We start from the raw sequence: 23,699 nt of genomic DNA on the forward strand, positions 1-23,699 counted from the left end.
TTGACACTGAGCTAAAGATGGGAAAAATTCCAACAAAATGAGCTAAAATTCATATCAATCGGTTAACGTATGCGCGCGCAGCGTGTCTTTGAAAAAGGTGCTTGATGTGTGATTTTGTCTTTCCTTTTCCCATTCATTCCTATGGGACTTTTATTTGGGAGTTTTTTGGGAATAGCATCGCCATGGTAACTGGGAATTCTTAGAAAAATAATGCCGCACCGAGTCAGATCGAGCCGCATCGTTTGATACTTCATTTGTCCCGGTGCGATGTACGGTACGGGCTACATTCTTGCGGAAAAAACTGTGGAAGATTAAAAAATAAGAAAAAAATAAGAATAAAAAAAATAAACCCTTTTTCTAGGATAGTAATATGTGCCTGCTTGCTCCGCAAGCAGCAGCTTCGCTGCTGCTTGCTCCGCTTAGCAGGCCCATAATAAACCCTTTTCTAGGGTGGATAGTAATATGTGCCTGCTTGCTCCGCAAGCAGCAGCTTCGCTGCTGCTTGCTCCGCTTAGCAGGCCCATAATAAACCCCTTTTCTAGGATAGTAATATGTGCCTGCTTGCTCCGCAAGCAGCAGCTTCGCTGCTGCTTGCTCCGCTTAGCAGGCCCATAATAAACCCTTTTTCTAGGGTGGATAGTAATATGTGCCTGCTTGCTCCGCAAGCAGCAGCTTCGCTGCTGCTTGCTCCGCTTAGCAGGCCCATAATAATATACACTTTTCTAGGGTGGATAGTAATATGTGCCTGCTTGCTCCGCAAGCAGCAGCTTCGCTGCTGCTTGCTCCGCTTAGCAGGCCCATAATAAACCCAGTTTTTCTAGGATAGTTTTCTGTTAATCTGACTGAAGAACAATCTCGGTGGTATGAGATGGCGGAACCACCTGGTGAATCTGTGCTGGCATGGCATCTTCATATTTCACTGATGGTGTCATCCCAGCACACGGCAAAAGATTTGGGTCCATTTGTCCTGGCCTGCACAAGAGCAACGGATTGGCAACATTCTATACATACAGATTTACTATATTCCAAATCTCTTGATGCTTATTGGATTAAATCTGATTTGTTTATTTCCATGTCTGTTTTAGAACATCAGCTTTTGGACCGACATCATGGACGAGAGACATCTGACAGCGAGCTTGCTGGTGACATGTTACAATCCTTGCCTGCTGCACTGTGGTCTACTGACCCGACTGATGTGGGCCTGTGTAAAGTTGCTCCAGTAACTTTTGAATTAAAACCCGACTCCGTTTGGGTGCCGCAGTACCCAATGAAAAATGAAGGGCGACTTGGCATCTCAGTAACAATTGATGGTTTGCCAAAAGCAGGGGTTCTTTGTAAAATTGATCGGTCTAGCTACAATACTCCTATTCTCCCAGTAGTAAAGAAAAATACTGGTGAATTTCGTATGGTGCATGATCTCAGAGCTATTAATGCTAAAGTTTTGACACCAGCACTCCCGGTGCCAAATCCGCATTCTGCGCTGTCACAAATTACTCCATTGCATACGCATTTTACCTGCATTGATCTTGCAAATGCATTTTTTTGCATCCCTCTTGACCTGTCTGTGCAGAAGTATTTTGCATTTACGTGGAATAATGAGTGTTACTCCTACACCCGGCTTCCTCAGTGTTTTGTGTTGTCTCCTGGAGTTTTCAACGCTTCCCTTCAACAGCTGCTGTCACCTCTCCAACTTCCTCCTGATGTTCTTTTAGTGCAGTATGTGGATGATCTACTCCTAGCTGCACCATCCGAGGAGTCCTGCCTTCACGCTACACAGCTCCTTTTGAGCCACCTGGCTTCGGTGGGTTTGAAGTGCTCCAAAGGCAAATTCCAAATTGCCCGACCTCATTCCTGGGTCGACTTATCGAGGCATGGAACAGGTATTTCTCCATCACACAAAGATGACATTTTGCACCATCCCAAACCGACAAATGTTAAACAAATGTTGGCTTTTCTGGGTCTGTGCAACTATTCCAGACATCATGTTCCAGATTTCGCGGAACTGACTCATTCTCTCAGACAATTAGTGAATGAAAAAGGAACGAGAAACCTGTCACATAATCTTAATTGGACTCCAGCTGCTGAGAACTCTTTTGTTCTGCTGAAACAGTTTTTGTCATCAGCTGCGGCTCTTGTCGTCCCTGATTACACTAAAATGTTCTTCCTGGATGTTTCTGAAAAATCCATCAGTGTTTCGGCTGTTCTTTTTCAGAAGGGGGAAAATGGTAATAGACATGTTTGCCTTTATGCATCAACACCTCTTGAAAAATATGAACAACGTCATCCTCTGTGTGCAGCTTTTGCTTCAAAGAACAGAAATAGTGGCTGTGACAACGGCATTAAAAATAGCAAAAGATAAGATTGTGAACATTTACACGGTTATGCGTATGTAGTGATACATACAGCCATAAAAGAATGGCAATGAAATGACTTCATGACTGCTTCAGGGACGCCTATCAAACACCATCAAGACATCTTTGATTTGAAAGACGCCTTACTACTGCCTAAAGCAGTAGCTGTGATAAAATGTAAAGGACATTCAAAAAATAATGATTTTGTGTCAGTAGGAAATGATTCGGCAGACAAGGCGGCAAAACAAGCAGCGGGTTACAGCCCAACATTACAATTGATGGTGAGTGAAGGTGAATTAGGACAAGAAATAACCACAGAAACAATTAAGCTGTGGCAGGAGAAGGCCAGTCCGGAAGAACAAAGTGTGTGGCTGTCAAAAGGAGGTCAAAAGGATGGAGCAGGTATATGGCAGAAACAAGGTAAATATATCCCATCGCAGAAACAATTAAAAAAACTGATTTCTGAAGCCCATGGACTGTGCCATGTTGGTACAGAGGAAATATTGAGACGACTGCGCAATTGCTGGCATCCTTACATGAGACAAATTGTTAAAAGTGAACTGCAGGACTGCAGTGTTTGCAATAAATTTAACAGTATGCCTACATCTAAACCTACTCCGGGCACTCACGATCCAGAAGTGACTGCCCCGGGACAGGTAATTTCAATGGATTTTACTGACATGATAAGACCAGTGGAAGGATACCGATAATTGTTGTTAATTGTGGACTCCTTTTCCAGATGGCCTGAGGCATATCAATGCAAATCTGAAACAGCAGAGGTCGTGGTAAAACATTTGATTAATCATTACATACCATCACATGGGTTTCCCAGAAAAATTAGATCAGACAATGGAACGCATTTCAAAAACAAACATCTACAGGAAGTAGAAAAAGCATCGGGGCCAAGACATACATTCGGGTCAGTTTATCATCCCCAATCCCAAAGACAGGTTGAGCGAATGAATAGAAATATTAAAGAAAAATTTGCTTAAGCACTGGCCTCGTCAAATTTGAATTGGCTACAAGCTCTTCCTATTGCATTAATGAATGTGTGAATGTCACTAAACTCAGCCAAAGGCCGGACTCCGTTTGAAGGTCACAAAAACAGACCATTTCCGGCTCCTGTTGCACCGCTGGGTGAGTCGCACATTGCAGGACCTCCAGTACTCAAACAGTTAGCATCTATGTTCTCCAAGCTAACAAAAAAGTGTCCAGATGCGCCTTTAGAAATAAATGATTGTGAATATGTGTGGTTAAAAGTGACTAAAAGAAAATGGTCTGCTCCTAGATGGACCGGACCCCACAAGGTCACGGAGAGAACGTCTTGTGCAGTGCGCTTGCATAAAAAGGGGGACACCTGGTACCACATCTCGTCTACCAGGCCCGCCGGATCCGCCTCTGGCTCAGCGATCCCACCACCTGCGGACCAACGGACGACCCGACCTGAGGGCCACGTCTGCTGATCCAGTGATCCAGTGCCCGGTTGTCAAGCTGCCGTTTCAGAGGACATCATTCAACGGAGATTGAGTCAAGTGCCCTTTTTCTGGGCATCATTCCACGAAGAGTCACATTTGCGGGCAGAATAATCCCGGTGACCAATCCTTGCATCCCTGGCAGTTGACCAGGATCCTGACAAAAAACTAACACGCCACTCTTTTCATTCAACAAAGAACTTCATCACGAGATGGCTTCGAGGCGGTAACACATCTCCAAACGCTGTTACATCACGACACTTTTTCTCATGTTGATGTTGATGCTGATATGGTATTTCTGTAACCCCCTTGCTCCAACTTTGAGCGTAACTGCAACACATCGTATTAAGCGAGGTATTGATTCTCCACGCATTCCCTGGATCATATCCTGGACTTATGATAACTCAATTGCTGTGATAGTGGCTCCAAACACAAACACCTCTGTTAAAATTCCAATTAAATCTTTGAAGGGATTTAGGAGAGGGAAGCAGACAAAAGGGGGGGACTGGGTGAAATACTGGTGGTGTTTGACAGGACATTTACGGCGAGACTGGAGTGCTTTGATAACCACCCAGAACGGACGATACTGGCCTCCGGGAACTAGCGAGGAGGCAATTTTCTTTAGCAAAAGGATAACATTGCGTAAAATGGGAGGTTGACTCGATTTGACCTTTGCTCTTCCTGATGGAAATATATGGCCGCCTAATGCAACTCTATATAACACCTCCTGTTTTGGGCTATTGTTATGGGCATGGTTTTCCGGACCTGATCCATATTTTCCCATTTTTGTTTGTGTAAATAAGACTATGAGTAAGTTAGAACAACCAAAAATGACTAAATACACGATGGAAACCGGGGTAGAGGCTGTCAGCGTACCGATTGATGGTGTAGTTGAGTGGTTCCGTGTTATGACAGGATTGTCCGGCAGCAGTAACAATTGGCTACTGCTGGCTCGTGCCTCTGAAAAAAACTGTGTGGTATGCGTGGGACCACGACCTTTACTGAGAGTAATCCCTGCTAATATAGAGGATCACTGTGTAATGGAACTTATGAATAAGACTGTCCCCGATGTCAAATGCTCTCAATGGGATAAGGTGTATCCCCTCGTAAATTGGCAGACAACTAAACCAATATTTTCAAAAAAAGTTGCGAATGGTAATTTTTCATGTATTAAAGTGACGGGTACTGGAGAACAATTGGGAGAACTAAATCACATCACTCACTGCATTTCGGCAATAGATGTGGGACAAAAGTTCCAACCGCGATCCAGGGCGGATATTTGGTGGTGGTGTGGTGATAGCAGAATATTTGATAAGTTGCCTTTGAATACAAGAGGATATTGTGCTCTCATCACCCTCCTCCTGCCAGTACAAATCTACCCCACCTCTGTTGATAACCTTCTACAAATGATTGATAATTGGGAACCAAAATCTCCTCCTCCTTTTCAGAGAACCAAACGGTATTCTTGGCAAGAGCAGAATGTCCCCACCTACATTGATGCAATTGGAGTACCAAGAGGTGTGCCAGATGAGTACATATTAATTAAAATCGAATTGCACTAGATATGTTGCTGGCAGAAAAGGGCGGAGTTTGCTCAATGTTTGGAGATCAGTGTTGCACTTTTATTCCTAACAACACTGCACCAGATGGAAGTTTAACCATTGCAATTGAAGGACTGCGGACACTCAATAAGAAAATGAAAGAGCATTCCGGTGTGGATACTTCTGTATGGGATAATTGGATGGAAGTATTTGGGCGCTATAAAGCTTTAGTTTCCTCAATTTTGATATCTGTTGCTGTTTCCGCTGCTTTGTTAACCACGTGCGGGTGTTGCTGTATTCCATGTATTCGTTCTCTTTGCCAAAGAATTATTACCACTGCTATTGAAAAACAGGACGTACAAAATAAGTCGTCTTATATGATGGTTGATTCTGCTAACCCATTCATGCCCACTATTGCATCCAATGTGGGGGATGAAGATCCTGCTGGTATTTTCCTCGAAAAAAGAAAAAAAGTTTAAATGTTTATTGTGGGCTTTTTCGAGCCCAATTGAAGGAATGTTAACATTGTGAAAATATTTTACTGTTTCAATTTATATCTTAACCGTTTTGATTTTAGTTAGAGCTGTGTAAGAAAACAGTTTATTCAATTTTACTCATGTATAGTGCCTTTGTTTAGTCCCTGGGAAAGAAATGTCTAATAAGGTTTCTGTTCTTATCTAAAGGAGTATATGTCTGAAAATGTACGCAGAGTTCTGTCCATAAATTATCCGGTCCGGAAATCCGGACTTGATCTCAACTTTGAGTTTTATTTCAACACGCAAGAAAACAGAGAACGTTTTCTATCACTAGCCACCACAAAAAAAGGAGACGCGTTTTGTTAGCGACTAATTGGCTCAGCAGACGCCAAGTGTGAAAATAGAGTGTCGCCGATATCGTGAATATGTGTGCTGCAACGAACGTGACGTGCGAAAAAGAGCTTTGTGGAGCACAGGAGGTGAACGAGCGACAACGTCAGCTGCTGGACGCTGTGTGCAAGCAACCTTGTGTCTCTTGTGTCCCGCAGACGTCTGTGAAATATATCTTTGTCCTGAGCGGCAGGAGTCAGACTTCCCTGGCGTGAAAGAGGAGGACAAACTGGAGCCTCTGCAGGTTAAAGAAGAGGAGCAGCCACACCCTCCCAACATAAATAAAGAGGAGCAGCTGCCACTATACATTAAAGAGGAGGAGGAGGAGGAGGAGGAGGAGGAGGAGGAGTTCACAGAGTTGCCTGGGACTGATGTCCATTTGAAGACTAAAGATGAATGTCTATATGAAAACAACAAAGGGGCGGAGCCTTCAAGCAGCAGCTCAAGACAACTGATAACAACTGAAGATGATGAGGACCACCGTGGAGGATCACAAGCAGACAGCCGGTTAGCTCTAATGTCAGATGCTGAAGACGCGTCACACTCTTCTCACACTGATGGCGAACAGTCTGACGGTGACGTGACATGTCACACTGGCAGCAAATGTTGGAAATGTTCTCTATGTAAACAAACTTTTGGCAGCAACTTTCATTTGAGAAGACATATGATTTGCCACACTGGTGAAAAACCTTTTCCCTGCTCAGTTTGTGGCCGACGTTTCTCTTGCAAATCAAGCTTAAAAGTTCACACAAGAACCCACACTGGAGAGAAGCCGTTTGCTTGCTCAATTTGTGGTCACAAGTTTGCTCGCAAGGGACACTTAAGCACACACACAAAAACCCACACTGGAGAGAAGCCTTTTGCTTGCTCGGTTTGTGGTCAATGTTTTACTCGAAAAGGAACCTTAAAAACACACACAAGAACCCACACTGGAGAGAAGCCTTTTGCTTGCTCGGTTTGTGGTCAATGTTTTACTCTGAAAGGACACTTTAAAATGCACATGATAACCCACACTGAAGAGAAACCTTTTCCCTGCTCAGTTTGTGGCCGACGTTTCTCTTACAAAGCAAGCTTAAAAGTGCACACAAGAACCCACACTGGAGAGAAGCCTTTTGCTTGCTCGGTTTGTGGTCAATGTTTTACTCAAAAAGAACACTTAAAAGTGCACACAAGAACCCACACTGGAGAGAAGCCTTTTGCTTGCTCAATGTGTGGTCAATGTTTTACTCTAAAAGGACACTTTATAATGCACACGATAACCCACACTGGAGAGAAACCTTTTCCCTGCTCAGTTTGTGGCCGACGTTTCTCTTACAAAGCAAGCTTAAAAGTGCACACAAGAACCCACACTGGAGAAAAGCCTTTTGCGTGCTCGGTTTGTGGTCAATGTTTTACTCTAAAAGGACACTTAAAAATGCACACAAGAACCCACACTGGAGAGAAGCCTTTTGCCTGCTCCGTTTGTGGTCAATGTTTTACTCTAAAAGGACACTTAAAAATGCACACAAGAACCCACACTGGAGAGAAGCCTTTTGCCTGCTCCGTTTGTGGTCAATGTTTTACTCTAAAAGGACACTTAAAAATGCACACAAGAACCCACACTGGAGAGAAGCCTTTTGCCTGCTCAGTTTGTGGCCAATGTTTCTCTCACAAAATAAGCTTAAAAGCGCACACAATAACCCACACTGGAGAGAAGCCTTTTGCCTGCTCAGTTTGTGGCCAATGTTTTACTCAAAAAGGACACTTAAAAATGCACACAAGAATCCACACTGGAGAGAAGCCTTTTGCTTGCTCGGTTTGTGGTCAATGTTTTACTCAAAAAGGACACTTAAAAATGCACACAATAACCCACACTGGAGAGAAGCCTTTTGCTTGCTCAGTTTGTGGTCACAAGTTTGCTCGCAAGGGAGACTTAAGCCAACACACAATAACCCACACTGGAGAGAAGCCTTTTGCCTGCTCAGTTTGTGGTCAAATATATTCAAGTAATGCCAAAGCTAAGAGGCACAGGTGTGCTGGTGAGAATAGCCGTGATTAATGAAGCTTGATATGAACTCATTTATGCATTGACTTTTAAAATGGTGCAGAAATCCTGTCTACCGCTGAATGAACGAAGGATCTGTGTACTTGCATTGTATATTGTATGTGTCTTGACTTAACCCTGTTATAAGCGTATATTTTTCTTCATGTGCTGGGTCTGCTACAGACATCAGTGATCATGGCCCTCCATGCCTCTCTGTCATCCGTTTCCCTAATAAATTCGCTAATAGGGTTCTTCTTCCGTGTTGCAAAGTTATTTAAGTTGTCTGTATATTTTGCCGCCTTCTGTTTTTTTTACTCCACATATCTTGCCACGTTTAATTTGTTTTGCCATGATATTCTTTGCAAAAATATACCTATAGTAGGCTGCAATTACTTTGTATAGGGGCAAACAATTCTTTAAATGATTCACACAGCAAACAATCATATTTCTTCACGGCAGCCACTAAACTCTGACAAAGCCAGACTAGAAGCCGGCCACTTTGAAATTGCACTTTGCCCGATAAAACCTTTTAAAAAATAGATACAAGTTATAATTTGCTAAAAAGAGTAAATAAGTAAAAGGCCAATTAAATACATCTAGTCAGGGGGCTCAACAGTGACACAGAGCTCCTTATTGGGCACTCCTACCGCTGTACAGGTACTACACGAGTTTCTTATTCGTCCAAATGCAGATTTAATATGTCTCTTTTGTTCTCCTGGTAAATTTATCGTTCAGCGTGATATTTTTGTATATTATAAAATTTTGATTTTCCCCGGACATGAGATTTGTCCAACTGGAGTTGCCGTAGGTTTCACGTGACGATGATACTCCCTTCCAGGCCGCTTTTGCATAGACACGCACGCTGTCGGGCTTCACTAAATGATTCTTCTTGATCTCGGACTGAATGGACTTAAACCTCGACACTGTGCGTGTGTCGCTACTTTATAGAAGTCAAACATATTGTTAGAAATCATTCTTTAGATTTCCTGCATGTTCAAAATAAAACTCAAAGTTGAGATCTCGTGAAGAAGTTTTCTGGCCAGCTTTTATTATTCAGAAATTTCCAAGCCACTTTGGATCCTTGCTCAATCAGCAGTGACCACAAAGTGTGCCTGTCGCTCTCTGCTCCTCCACACTTATACAAAAACAGTGATTAGGAAGAATACCCCCCCACCCCCCCCCGTTCATCTTGTCCTGTCAGCAGAGTGAAATACACAACTTAGAATCCTACACCAGTTCCTATCTCAGTCCACTCCAGATGTGGGTAAACAATTGGATCCCCGGCACCTCCTTGCACCAGGAAATTTATGCACAGACCTCTGCTTATACTTTCAAACATCCACTCATTTAGATAAATCAGAAACCTTACTTTCCCAGGGAAGAGAACAAAGACTATAGATTGACTAACATATATGAATTGTCTTATTATTACACAGCTCTAACTAATATCAAAAACGGTTAAAATATAAATTGAAACAGAAAAACAATGTTAATAATCTAACATTCCCTCATTTGGGCTCTACAGAGCCCAACACATTTTAACATTTTTTCCCTTTCTTTTTCAAAAGAAAATACCAACTGGATCTTCATAATCGCAAACGGCAACGCAACATTAAGCAATGGTTGTGTGGGGGAAGTAGTTATCATTAAAACATCCCTTCAGCAGGAGAGGAGGTAGTTTAGCAGTCATATGGCATTAAAGAACAATTTGATACATTAAAAGATTTTTTAGTGGAATAAGCATTGCATGTGTGAGGCTTAACACAAAATGTTGTTGTTCAAGAAAGAGTGTCGCAATGTATCGGCAGATGCGTTCCCACTCTGAAGCCATCTTGTGATGAAGTTCTTTGTTGAATGAAAAGAGTGTCGTGTTAGTTTTTTTTTCTTTAAGAACCTCAGGGTCGACTGCCCAAGGTCCTTCGATTTGTCACCGGGATTATTCTGCCCGCAAATGTGACTCTTCGTGGAATGATTGCCCAGGAAAAGGCACTTGACTCGATCTCCGTTGCATGATGTCCTCATAGGGGCATCTGGACACTGGATCAGTAGATGTTGTTTTCCCAGTCGGGGGTGGTGAGATTGATGATCATCAGGTGGTGAGATTGCTGAGCCTGGGACGTTTCCGGCAGCCTTGTCTCCCCGTCCTTTGAACTCCGGATAACCTCTCCCTCACCTCCTGAGAGCCCAGTTCTCCTGAGTGCAGAACATTTTCATTTAGTCTCTCATAAACTCACATAAATTTTATTTGGAGAAAAAAACCCTCACTGTTTTTGTTAGTTGGGATTAGTAAATGTTATTTGATTACGATCCGTAGGTCCTGCGCTGTTGGAACAGGAATATATATTCTTGTGACATTGAAATAGAGCCCAGTCTTTGATTGAGTTGAATGACATCCACCCATTCATTAATACAACAGACAGAGCTTGTAAATATTTATTTTTCAAATGGGTTTCATATAATAGTAGGTAATGTTTTACCACGATATTTACTGTTCTAAATTTGCATGAATGTGCCTTTAACCATCCTGAAAGGAATAATTTTACGAGCATATCATATGACCTCAACCCAGAACCTCGCGACCGGCCGGACCGTGAACATCCTGGGGAGAGACTCATATATATTCATATCATATATAATCTTTTGCAAACACTGGGCTCCAAACATTACATTCTTCAATTGTTTCTGAGATAAAAGATATCATATAATATAATTACCTTCATTTGGCGATATGCTTCATCTTTTGTCTCCTCTGCCCAAACTTACTTTGTTTCTGTGCATGACTTGATTTCCTCCTGTAGATTTCTCACTTTCAGACTGTGGATTATCACTTCAAAACCTTTTCATTTTTTAATCTACTAATTCGTCTACATTAATTAATTTCTTAAACATGAACTTTCCTGTGTTCACTCACCCTCCTTTTGACAAAGATGAACACTGATCTATTCAAACACGTATGGTATATTAAAGGGAGGACACACCAAGACTCCGTAGCTCATAAATAAGGAATACCAGACTATAGCTTTCCGCAAAAGACGTCGTAAATAACACAACCCTCTAAATCAGGCGATTGTGAGGTAAACGAGAGAGCTGCAGGTCACTGCAACAAAAATGAGCACAAGCAGATACAATTTGAGACACTGGTATGTGAGCACTTTGGGGTCATGAAAAAATAGAGGTAACCACATTAATCTAATTCAGGATACGAATTACACAAAACCTACAAATATCTACCTTCTCAACGAGTAAAACAAACGTTTTATAATCAAAAGCAAAAAATAAATAAAAAATAAAAATACTCCTAGATTTAACCCGTGGGCGTTATTTTTTTTGGATTAAATTCTTGTAATTGTTGCCAAAATCTGGCATTTCCTTTGAAGTGTGATAACTTAGTCATTTATGAATATTTTTTTCACTTTCAACCGCTCAAAATGTTCACTGGCATCAGACCTATCTATACATATATAGTTAAAAAAAACATTTTTTTTAATGCCCTCTATGGACAATAATAGCAGTATTATGCTAACAGCAAAATTAACTATGCTGTATATACATGTAAAATAAAGGTCTAATTTGAATATTTTATGACATATTTAGAGGCTTGAATAAGTCCATAAGTCATAACAATATAATTTTTTTATGCATGCCCAGTTTTTCACAATGGCATTTTTCTGAATAGCACAAAACTCTATACATATATAGTTTTTTTTTTTTTTTTTTTTAATGCCCCCTATGGACAATAATAGCAGTATTATGCTAATATCAAGACTAACTATGCTGTATATATATATAAAATAAAAGACTAATTTGAATATTTCATATGACATAGTTAGAGGCTCAAACAAGGTCATAAATCATAACAATAAATTTTTTTTATGCATGCCCAGTTTTTACACAATGGCATTTTTCAAAACTCTTGTAATTTTGCCAAAATCAGGCATTTCCTTTGAAGTGAGATAACTTAAGTCATTTATGAATATTTTTTTCACTTTCAACCGCTCAAAATGTTCAGTGGCATCAGACCTATCTACACATATATAATTTTTATTCTTTTTTATTTTTTTAATGCCCCCTATGGACAACAATAGCAGTATTATGCTAATAGCAAGACTAACTATGCTGTATATATATATAAAATAAAATAATAATTTGAATATTTCATATGACATAGTTAGAGGCTCAAACAAGTCCATAAGTCATAACAATAGATTTTTTTTATGCATGCATTTTGTATTCATTAATTAGCCTTTGGCGCCACCTAGTGGATTTTTGTGTTAACACTCTCAACACACAAATTCCTCTATTTTCATGTTTATGACTCGTCAAAGAAAAGATTGCATCAGTAATCACGTAAAATGCATTATAACACATCAGGTTTACAGCATATCAAAAACTGTGATTTATAATGGGAGTCAATGAGCCAAAATCGGGCATTATTACAACAATTTAGTGTGAATCTCTCCCTCCTGTTTGGTAATAATTATAAATTACAGCATGGCGCCAATTTGAACTTCTACATTTTTAAACAATCCTGGTAAAATGTCAGGTCCCTAGTGTATTTTTTTTCAAATGCTTTTTCTTTGATAAAAAACAGAAAAACAGAAAAAAGCCAGAAAATGGACAAATAATGCCCACGGGTTAAGCAAACTAAAAATTATTCTCAAACTGCTAATCAACCTCACCTCTTGTACAGATTAGCAGGGCTTGTAAAAACAGAGGAAAAAAATATCTCTGGGATTCATAAATCACAGTGCTGTGAAAAAAAATCTAAAATTAACCAACAAACTCGCTGTTATTTGTTAAATTCCCATTGTACCAATTCAGAAACTGATTCTCTCAAGAAAATAGGTAACAATTTAGTAGGCTAAACCTAATAATAAAATAGAGTAATGAACTCTTTGACTGCCATAAACGTTATAAAACGTTTAGCATAAACCTAGGGAAGGGCGCCGAGGACGTTAAAAGACGTCCCCTATGTTTTTTTTTTTTTTTTTCAAAAACGGGTGCAGGAAAGCCTTGGGCAGCTGTGCTGAAAGAATCAGGCTGATCTGATTAGTCAAAGACTCGTTTTGGCCCCTAGAGGGCAGCGATGACTCTCTTTGCACAAGGTTGGATGGGCCGCCCACCGTGGGCGTCAGTAGAAGACGTGAGGCGGAGCTAGAGTGTTGAGGAGACAATGGCTGATCCAAGCCACAATGGCTTGACCAAGCAACCGGTTACAAGCAGCTCAGCTTGAGCATTTTTTTCAAAGACGGAAAGCATCAATCAATACTAAAAAGCGCATTGATGTCAACGATGATGATGACAACGAGCTCTACGCCAAAGTTGGAAGCTTTGGCGTGACTGTTATGAACACGTAGTAAGCCTCACGGCTAAGCGCGGCTAGCGCGGCTAGCACTGCTAAGGCCGGAAAACGCGCACAATAGCCGGCCGGGTACTTCTACACAATCGGACATTCGATCGGGCGATGGAGAGTTGGCATCGACCAATGCAGATTGATGATGATGATGAAGATGACTCTACGCCAACGTGACTGTTATGAACACGTAGTAAGCCCCACCGGCAAAGCGCGGCTAGCGCGGCTAGCGCTGCTAAGGCCGGAAAACGCGGAGCTGCACAAGCGGACATTCGATCGGACAATGAAGAGTACCCCGAGTCCAATGCATATTCATCGGAGGAGCGGGTACAGTCTGATCACGGAGAAGACACTGTTTCTGGACTACGATGCCACCATGAATGGAGTGGATGAAATGGATCAGAACATCTACCACTCGGTATAGCAACTGAAGGACACGGGGAAGCGAGACGTAACACCACCGTAACGTAACCGTAGCATGATCCTGATATTAGACTTGATGACACACTGCAGTATATACTTGCTATTCCCCGGAAAAAAACGGCCGGCAAGAAACGCGAAGAGGCAATCTGTTGTGCAAATGCTGTTGCGTCTCTTTGCACGCAGGAGAGTGTTACAAAAAGAAAAACTGTCGTTGAAACATCCACATATTTGTAAATAGCACCACAGTTGCACACATTTGTAAATAGTTTGCCAAATTGTTGTCAAATTGTTACACTGTTGAATGTAAATAAACGTATTTTGCTATCAAAAAACACTTTTTCATTCTTGGTGGTAGTGTTTTATAGAAGTAAAGCACTATTTAGGTGTTTGTGGCATCATTCATGGACAAAAAGAAGTGTCAAATTCACTAGAATGCATGAAATAATATCGTTTCACTAAAAGCTTGATTTCTCCGTATTTTGGTCCAACACGGGCGAAATTGGGTCAAACTAACCATTTTCTATTGTTGATTACTAAAGAACGGAATAAGGTAGAAACAAACTCTTTTTTTCTGATGAAAGATGAAAGTCCAATCTTTCATTTGGTAGTACGTGTGTTTCCATAGTCCAAACAGAACATTTTCTGTGGACCTTGAAAATCAGTCAAAATGCTTAAATCGGCTGGCACTGGCGGCATCCCTTTTCTGAAAACGTCTGGCAGTCAAAGAGTTAAGATTGAAATAAATTTTCCCAATCATCCCATTTCAAATTCACATGTCGTTTTCAATTTCCTGAAATACCTTGCTATAGATCACATTTCCCCATCCAACACATTAAAAATGCCTTGCATACAACCAGTGTAGCATATCAATGATCGAAGAGTCGCATCCCAGTCGGACCACCAGCTTTTAGTAGTCAATGTTCAGTCCTGGCCAGCAGGTGGCAGGGCGGCGGATGTCAGGCAATGTTCAAAGCAGGCATTGAGACATTCACTGGAGTCAAAACAGCCGTAGGGGAGATGTCTCTGTAATGAAGCTTGCACACAGTCACTGGGCATTGTGGAATTTGAGCACCATGTTAGTCTGTAGGCACAGGGAAATGACTTTGCTGCGGCGTGAAGCTCTTTGACCTCTGCCATGTCCACCCAGACGCTGGAGGTTGCTGTCTGCAATCGTGGACCCGATGACACATTTCGGCCCTCCCAGGCGCTCACCTGACCAATGAATGCACCCGCCTGATCCAATGCACTTCAAATGACAGACTGAGGAAGATGGGATCATAGCAAGATAGTTCACTTCCTGCTTCCTCAAAAATGTTTCAACTATACCATAGCTTGTTTTTTGGGAATGCCCTTCAAAATAGCCACTAGAAATACTTGCAAATACAACGTATCAGCAGCTGGGGCGCATCCCGTTCGCAGATTGTCATCAAACCCCCATCTGCTTTGGAACTTAAGCATCAGTTTCTGAAATGACACACTCAGAGAAAAAACAAATATTAAAAATCATTATTATTATTTCGACTTCAAAAACATTTATAACTTCTCATTCAACTATCTTAAATCTAGCCACAGCTGTACAGATGTAGGTATAATTATGTTAACTCAATATAGCTCAATACAAAATGCTATTATTCTCTCATTATTCTTTATTCATTTGCCCAGAAAAGAGAAAGTTAACAAGTTTATTTTCTGTATCAAAAGTAGTATACTGTAAAAGACTTTCTATCCAGTCACTAAAAAAAAAACGAATCTAATATTCTTCTACAAGAACTCAGCAATATCCTTCAAATACCGTTTTATTTTTTTATTATTATTATTTTTTTTATCATTCTTCTCTTACCCTAAAAAAGAGAAAAACTTACATCACGAGGACACATACTCTAACCCCCATCTCATACACACACAGCCCCACCCCTCTTTTTTCTTCTGTTTTTTAGAGACAGGGGGGGAGCGGAAAAAGAAAAAATCTTAGCATTATCACATCGCAAAACCTATTTTACTACATTCCCATTCGAAAAACAAACGCCATAATCACACCAGTCTTAACTACTCAAAACAACACCAAACATACAGTCAAAGATATTGAAGAAAAACAAATAAAATATCCATACGCACATTTCTCACTCACAATCACAACCCACCAGGGTTGCCCCCAGCTTTGGTATCTAGGTCACACACGGTTACTCAACAAGTCTCCCAAACTCTCAAACTTTTGCAAGCACATACGCACACACACTTCATTCATTTAAAAATAATAAACGAGTTTGTTCTGCCAATTCGTCGTCTGCAAATCTTGCAGCATTTGAACCACAGTTTTTTACGGTGATTCAGTAAACGGGTTAATAGCTTCAAACAAATCTCCCGTGAGCGGCTAAACATATACATGCGGAGCCGTTATATTAGCATCAAAATCAGCCACTGTATCATCACCAGCTTCTATCAAATTCCCCCGAGCGATTTTAACGGAACTGCCCAAAGCCAACATTCTAGCATTTCTCATCATTCGATCCACTTTTTTACACTTTCGTCCGACTCTTCTACCATTCAAAGAAAATACAAAAGTCCCTTGTACCATTTAGTCCAGCGACAGCCATTCATTCAAACAATTAATAGTTTTTTTTCGTCGACGTTTTTTTGGCATGGCTCCGACTGCAACCTCGGAAGCATTCTTAACTTGTGCATCCAAGAATAAGTTCCCACTATGAACCGGAAGCACTTTTAGGTCAAACCATTCGGTGTCGTGGTCAAAACCGCCCTCCATTATTTATTTTAATTATTCACCACTACAGTTAATATTCTATTCAAGTCGTATTAATATTTATCAATGCAGTGACGTCTCACTTGTAGTAAGATAGTTCAATGGGTTAAATTTATTCGACAACGTTAACAATTTCACAAGAACAACACAGACGCCCACAAAAACGTACACAGACAACAGACCTTGAACATACATAAATAACGAATCACGTGATCTCTCGATCGAACAAACAGCGGTACAAACCCAATCCCCGCTGCGTCAACCTGTCCAACCTCAATACTGCATAATTTATACAGGGCGCGCATATTTAAATTAACTCATCACGTGCTAGCGGACTCTTATCAGAGGTAAAATTAAACACTCTCGAGCGGTCCTGACCCAAAGAACTGTTAAAAAAACAGACGCGCCTACCATAACCTCTAGAATCCTTAGTGGAAGAAAAAATCTCCACGTCACTCCGTAGCCCTATCAAAATTCATAAAATAACCGTTATGGTCTAGCGATTTCTTCATAACGGGACGGAATAAAACAAAATAAAAACCGCTACTTCAACCTGTGATCCAAAAATGGCTTCTTCAGCCGCACATAACCTTCCCGGGCCAGCACTTCCGTCACCTACTGCTCCACCCCACGTACGTGGACAGTTCAATGTCGTGGTAAAAATCCCAAATCAAGGACTCTGTCCCTCTGTTAATTGAATGACATCAAACTACAACTTGTTCACACAGACCTCATGTAAAAATTTAGAAGACGAAATTCAGTTGCAGCGGACCCAAACAGACAGAACTTCCCTACGTGGATAAAAGTCTCCACCTACCGTAATTATTTATTTAGGCCTAGAAGTTCCGCCCGTAAGTGAACGCCGCAGCTTGTAAATCGTCAAAAACGTCGGGGTCACCATTTGTTAGAAATCATTCTTTAGATTTCCTGCGTGTTCAAAATAAAACTCAAAGTTGAGATCTCGTGAAGAAGTTTTCTGGCCAGCTTTTATTATTCGGAAATTTCCAAGCCACTTTGGATCCTTGCTCAATCAGCAGTGACCACAAAGTGTGCCTCTCGCTTTCTGCTCCTCCACACTTATACAAAAACAGTGATTAGGAAGAAAACTCCCCCCCTGTCATCTTGTCCTGTCAGCAGAGTGAAATACACAACTTAGAATCCTACACCAGTTCCTATCTCAGTCCACTCCAGATGTGGGTAAACAATTGGATCCCCGGCACCTCCTTGCACCAGGAAATTTATGGACAGACCTCTGCTTGCATTTTCAAACATCCCCTCATTTAGATAAATCAGAAACCTTACTTTCCCAGGGAAGAGAACAAAGACTATAGATTGACTAACATATGAATTAACTGTTGTCTTATTATTACACAGCTCTAACTAATATCAAAAACGGTTAAAATATAAATTGAAACAGAAAAACAATGTTAATAATCTAACAATATTTACTACATTTCGTGTCTGCTTACATTGGTATCAGGCGGTGCTCGTCAACATCTCTCGGCCCGGTTTAGCTTAGCTTTGCTTAGCTTGCTAGCCACCAAAAAAAAAAAAGGAGACGCGTTTTGTTAGCGATTCATTGGCTCAGCAGACGCCAAGTGTGAGCATAGAGTGTCGCCGATATCGTGAATATGTGTGCTGCAACGAACGTGACGTGCGAAAAAGAGCTTTGTGGAGCACAGGAGGTGAATGAGCGACAACGTCAGCTGCTGGACGCTGTGTGCAAGCAGCCTCGTGTTGTGTTGAACAGAGCAGGTTTGTCGCTTGCTTAATCAATACTTTTCAACAATATGTATGTATTTATTTTGAGAGGAATCTTCATCCGGCCACTTTGTTACCTTACGTTTACAGTTTTTGTCTGTCGCTTTGGTACTTTACTTAGATCTTAATTGAATTTCTCAGAACTGCTTTTTTAAATTTTCACATCGCTGTCACTTGTACACAGCACTAAGCAATTGCTCCTTTTTTTTTAACAAGCTGAGGCAAATCAGTTGTTTCTACACACATACATACATGTACGTTTTCCCGCTCACGTGGCCCATGTGATAATCTTAAATATAAAATACATAACCTCACAATAAAGTGAATTTACCAAACCTTGTTTCTCTTGTGTCCCGCAGGCGGCGGTGAAATATATCTTTGTCCTGAGCGGCAGGCAGGAGTCAGACTTCCCTGGCGTGAAAGAGGAGGACAATCTGGAGCCTCTGCAGGTTAAAGAAGAGGAGCAGCCACATCCTCCCAACATAAATAAAGAGGGGCAGCTGCCACTATACATTAAAGAGGAGGAGGAGGAGTTCACAGAGTTGCCCGGGACTGATGTCCATTTGAAGACTAAAGATGAATGTCTATATGAAAACAACAAAGGGGCGGAGCCTTCAAGCAGCAGCTCAAGACAACTGATAACAACTGAAGATGATGAGGACCACCGTGGAGGATCACAAGCAGACAGCCGGTTAGCTCTAATGTCAGATGCTGAAGACGCGTCACACTCTTCTCACACTGATGGCGAACAGTCTGACGGTGACGTGACATGTCACACTGGCAGCAAACGTTGGAAATGTTCTCTATGTAAACAAACTTTTAGCAGCAACTTTCATTTGAGAAGACATATGATTAGCCACACTAGTGAAAAACCGTTTGCTTGCTCGGTTTGTGGTCACAAGTTTGCTCACAAGGGACACTTAAACAAACACACAAGAACCCACACCGGAGAGAAGCCTTTTGCTTGCTCAGTTTGTGGTCAAATATATTCAAGTAATGCCAAAGCAAAGAGGCACAGGTGTGCTGGTGAGAATAGCCGTGATTAATGAAGCTTGATATGAACTCATTTATGGATCGACTTAAAATGGTGCTATATGCGTATATTTTTTCTTCATGTGCCGGGTCTGCTACAGACATCAGTGATCATGGCCCTCCATGCCTCTCTGTCATCCGTTTCCCTAATAAATTCGCTAATAGGGTTCTTTTTCCGTGTTGCAAAGTTATTTAAGTTGTCTGTATATTTTGCCGCCTTCTGTTTTTTTTACTCCACATTTCTTGCCACGTTTAATTTGTTTTGCCATGATATTCTTTGCAAAAATATACCTATAGTAGGCTGCAATTACTTTGTATAGGGGCAAACAATTCTTTAAATGATTCACACAGCAAACAATAATATTTCTCCTCGGCAGCCACTAAACTCTGACAGAGCCAGACTAGATGCCGGCCACTTCGAAATAGCACTTTGCCCGATTAAACCTTTTGAAAAATAGATACAAGTTATAATTTGCTAAAAAGAGTAAATAAGCAAAAGGCCAATTAAATACGTCTGGTCAGGGGACTCAACAGTGACACAGAGCTCCTTATTGGGCACTCCTACCGCTGTACACGTACTACACGTGTTTCTTATTTGTCCAAATGCAGATTTAATATGTCTCTTTTGTTCTCCTGGAAAAAATATATCTTTCGGCGTGACATTTTTTGTATATTATTATCTTTTGTTTTTTACCGGACATGAGATTTGTCCAACTGGAGTTGCCGTAGGTTTCACGTGACGACGATACTTCCTTCCAGGCCACTTTGGCGTAGACACACACGCTTTCGCGCTTCGCTATATAATCCTTCTTGATTTCTGACTGAATGGACTTAAACATCGACACTGTGCGTGCGTCGCTACTTTAGAGAAGTCAAAAATAATTACTACATTTCGTGTCTGGTTACATTCGTATCAGGCGGTGCTCGTCGACATCTCTCGGCCCTGTTTAGCTTTTTTTAGCTTTGCTTAGCTTAGCTTGCTAGCCACCACAAAAAAAAGGAGACGCGTTTTGTTAGCGACTAATAGGCTCAGCAGACGCCAAGTGTGAGCATAGAGTGTCGCCGATATCGTGAATATGTGTGCTGCAACGAACGTGACGTGCGAAAAAGAGCTTTGTGGAGCACAGGAGGAGAATGAGCGACAACGTCAGCTGCTGGACGCTGTGTGCAAGCAGCCTCGTGTTGTGTTGAACAGAGCAGGTTTGTCGCTTGCTTAATCAATACTTTTCAACAATATGTATGTATTCATTTATTTTGAGAGGAATCTTCATCCGGCCACTTTGTTACCTTACGTTTACAGTTTTTGTCTGTCGCTTTGGTACTTTACTTAGATCTTAATTGAATTTATCAAAACTGCTTTTTTAAAATTTCACATCGCTGTCACTTGTACACAGCACTAAGCAATTGCTCCTTTTTTTTAACAAGCTGAGGCAAATCAGTTGTTTCTACACATATACACACACACGTACGTTTTCCCGGCTTTGTTATTATTGCGCTCGTGTGGCCCATGTGATACTCTTAAATATAAAATACATAACCCCACAATAAAGTAAATTTACCAAACCTTGTGTCTCTTGTGTCCCGCAGACGTCTGTGAAATATATCTTTGTCCTGAGCGGCAGGAATCAGACTTCCCTGGCGTGAAAGAGGAGGACAACCTGGAGCCTCTGCAGGTTAAAGAAGAGGAGCAGCCACACCCTCCCAACATAAATAAAGAGGAGCAGCTGCCACTATACATTAAAGAGGAGGAGGAGGAGGAGGAGGAGGAGGAGGAGGAGGAGTTCACAGAGTTGCCCGGGACTGATGTCCATTTGAAGACTAAAGATGAATGTCTATATGAAAACAACAAATGGGCGAAGCCTTCAAGCAGCAGCTCAAGACAACTGATAACAACTGAAGATGATGAGGACCACCGTGGAGGATCACAAGCAGACAGCCGGTTAGCTCTAATGTCAGATGCTGAAGACGCGTCACACTCTTCTCACACTGATGGCGAACAGTCTGACGGTGACGTGACATGTCACACTGGCAGCAAACGTTGGAAATGTTCTCTATGTAAACAAACTTTTGGCAGCAACCTTCATTTGAGAAGACATATGATTTGCCACACTTGTGAAAAACCTTTTCCCTGCTCAGTTTGTGGCCGACGTTTCTCTTACAAAGGAAGCCTAAAAGTGCACCAAAGAACCCACACTGGAGAGAAGCCTTTTGCGTGCTCGGTTTGTGGTCAATGTTTTACTCTAAAAGGACACTTAAAAATGCACACAATAACCCACACTGGAGAGAAACCTTTTCCCTGCTCAGTTTGTGGCCGACGTTTCTCTTACAAAATAAGTTTAAAAGTGCACACAAGAACCCACACTGGAGAGAAGCCTTTTGCTTGCTCGGTTTGTGGTCACAAGTTTGCTCACAAGGGACACTTAAGCAGACACACAAGAACCCACACTGGAGAGAAGCCTTTTGCCTGCTCCGTTTGTGGTCAATGTTTTACTCAAAAAGGAAGCTTAAAAACGCACTCAAGAACCCACACTGGAGAGAAGGCTTTTGCTTGCTCGGTTTGTGGTCAATGTTTTACTCAAAAAGGACACCTAAAAATGCACACAACAACCCACACTGGAGAGAAGCCTTTTGCTTGCTCGGTTTGTGGTCAGTGTTTTACTCAAAAAGGACACTTACAAAGGCACACAACAACCCACACTGGAGAGAAGCCCTTTGCTTGCTCGGTTTGTGGTCAATGTTTTACTCAAAAAGGAATCTTAAAAATGCACACAACAACCCACACTGGAGAGAAGCCTTTTGCTTGCTCAGTTTGTGGTCACAAGTTTGCTCACAAGGGAAACTTAAACAAACACACAAGAACACACACTGGAGAGAAGCCTTTTGCTTGCTCGGTTTGTGGTCAATGTTTTACTCAAAAAGAACACTTAAAAATGCACACAACAACCCACACTGGAGAGAAGCCTTTTGCCTGCTCCGTTTGTGGTCAATGTTTTACTCAAAAAGGAAGCTTAAAAACGCACTCAAGAACCCACACTGGAGAGAAGCCTTTTGCTTGCTCGGTTTGTGGTCAAAATTTCTCTGACAGGCGAAAATTAAAAATGCACACAATAACCCACACTGGAGAGAAGCCTTTTGCCTGCTCCGTTTGTGGTCAAATATATTTAAGTAATGCCAATGCTAAGAGGCACAGGTGTGCTGGTGAGAATAGCCGTGATTAATGAAGCTTGATATGAACTCATTTATGGATCGACTTAAAATGGTGCAGAAATCCTGTCTACCGCTGAATGAACGAAGGATCTGTGTACTTGCATTGTATATTGTATGTGTCTTGACTTAACCCTGTTATATGCGTATATTTTTCTTCATGTGCTGGGTCTGCTACAGACATCAGTGATCATGGCCCTCCATGCCTCTCTGTCATCCGTTTTCCTAATAAATTCGCTAATGGGGTTCTTCCGTGTTGCAAAGTTATTTAAGTTGTCTGTATATTTTGCCGCCTTCTGTTTTTTTTACTCCACATATCTTGCCACGTTTAATTTGTTTTGCCATGATATTCTTTGCAGAAATATACCTATAGTAGGCTGCAATTACTTTGTATAGGGGCAAACAATTCTTTAAATGATTCACACAGCAAACAATCATATTTCTCCTCGGCAGCCACTAAACTCTGACAGAGCCAGACTAGATGCCGGCCACTTCGAAATAGCACTTTGCCCGATTAAACCTTTTAAAAAATAGATACAAGTTATAATTTGCTAAAAAGAGTAAATAAGCAAAAGGCCAATTAAATACGTCTGGTCAGGGGGCTCAACAGTGACACAGACCTCCTGATTGGGCACTCCTACTGCTGTTCAGGTACTACACGTGTTTCTTATTCGTCCAAATGCAGATTTAATATGTCTCTTTTGTTCTCCTGTTAAATATATCTTTCAGCGTGATATTTTTGTAAATTATTATCTTTTGTTTTTTCCCGGACATGAGATTTATCTAGCTGGAGTTGCCGTAGGTTTCACGTGACAATGATACTCCCTTCCAGGCCGCTTTTGCGTAGACACGCACGCTGTCGCGCTTCACTAAATGATTCTTCTTGATCTCGGATTGAATGGACTTAAATCTCGA

At 41.3% G+C, this 23,699-nt stretch overlaps 2 protein-coding genes across 2 annotated transcripts; both read left to right on the forward strand.

The window, feature by feature from the left end:
• The first annotated feature begins 6,265 nt into the window (after nucleotides 1-6,265).
• LOC147158004 (uncharacterized) lies at nucleotides 6,266-19,594 on the forward strand. Its single transcript, XM_086063338.1, has 4 exons — nucleotides 6,266-6,370; nucleotides 6,454-6,829; nucleotides 7,502-8,064; nucleotides 19,475-19,594. Exons 1-4 carry the CDS (start codon nucleotides 6,266-6,268, stop codon nucleotides 19,592-19,594), a joined length of 1,164 nt encoding a protein of 387 aa, XP_085919464.1.
• Nucleotides 19,595-20,334: 740 nt separating this feature from the next.
• On the forward strand, nucleotides 20,335-23,032 carry LOC147158005 (uncharacterized). Its single transcript, XM_086063421.1, has 2 exons — nucleotides 20,335-20,780; nucleotides 21,168-23,032. Exons 1-2 carry the CDS (start codon nucleotides 20,657-20,659, stop codon nucleotides 22,796-22,798), a joined length of 1,755 nt encoding a protein of 584 aa, XP_085919547.1. The 5' UTR covers nucleotides 20,335-20,656; the 3' UTR covers nucleotides 22,799-23,032.
• The last annotated feature ends 667 nt before the right edge of the window (nucleotides 23,033-23,699 follow it).

Source organism: Leptonotus elevatus, chromosome 19 (genome assembly GCF_054856555.1).
Source record: "Leptonotus elevatus isolate MCC_2025b chromosome 19, RoL_Lele_1.0, whole genome shotgun sequence".
Taxonomy (NCBI): domain Eukaryota; kingdom Metazoa; phylum Chordata; class Actinopteri; order Syngnathiformes; family Syngnathidae; genus Leptonotus; species Leptonotus elevatus.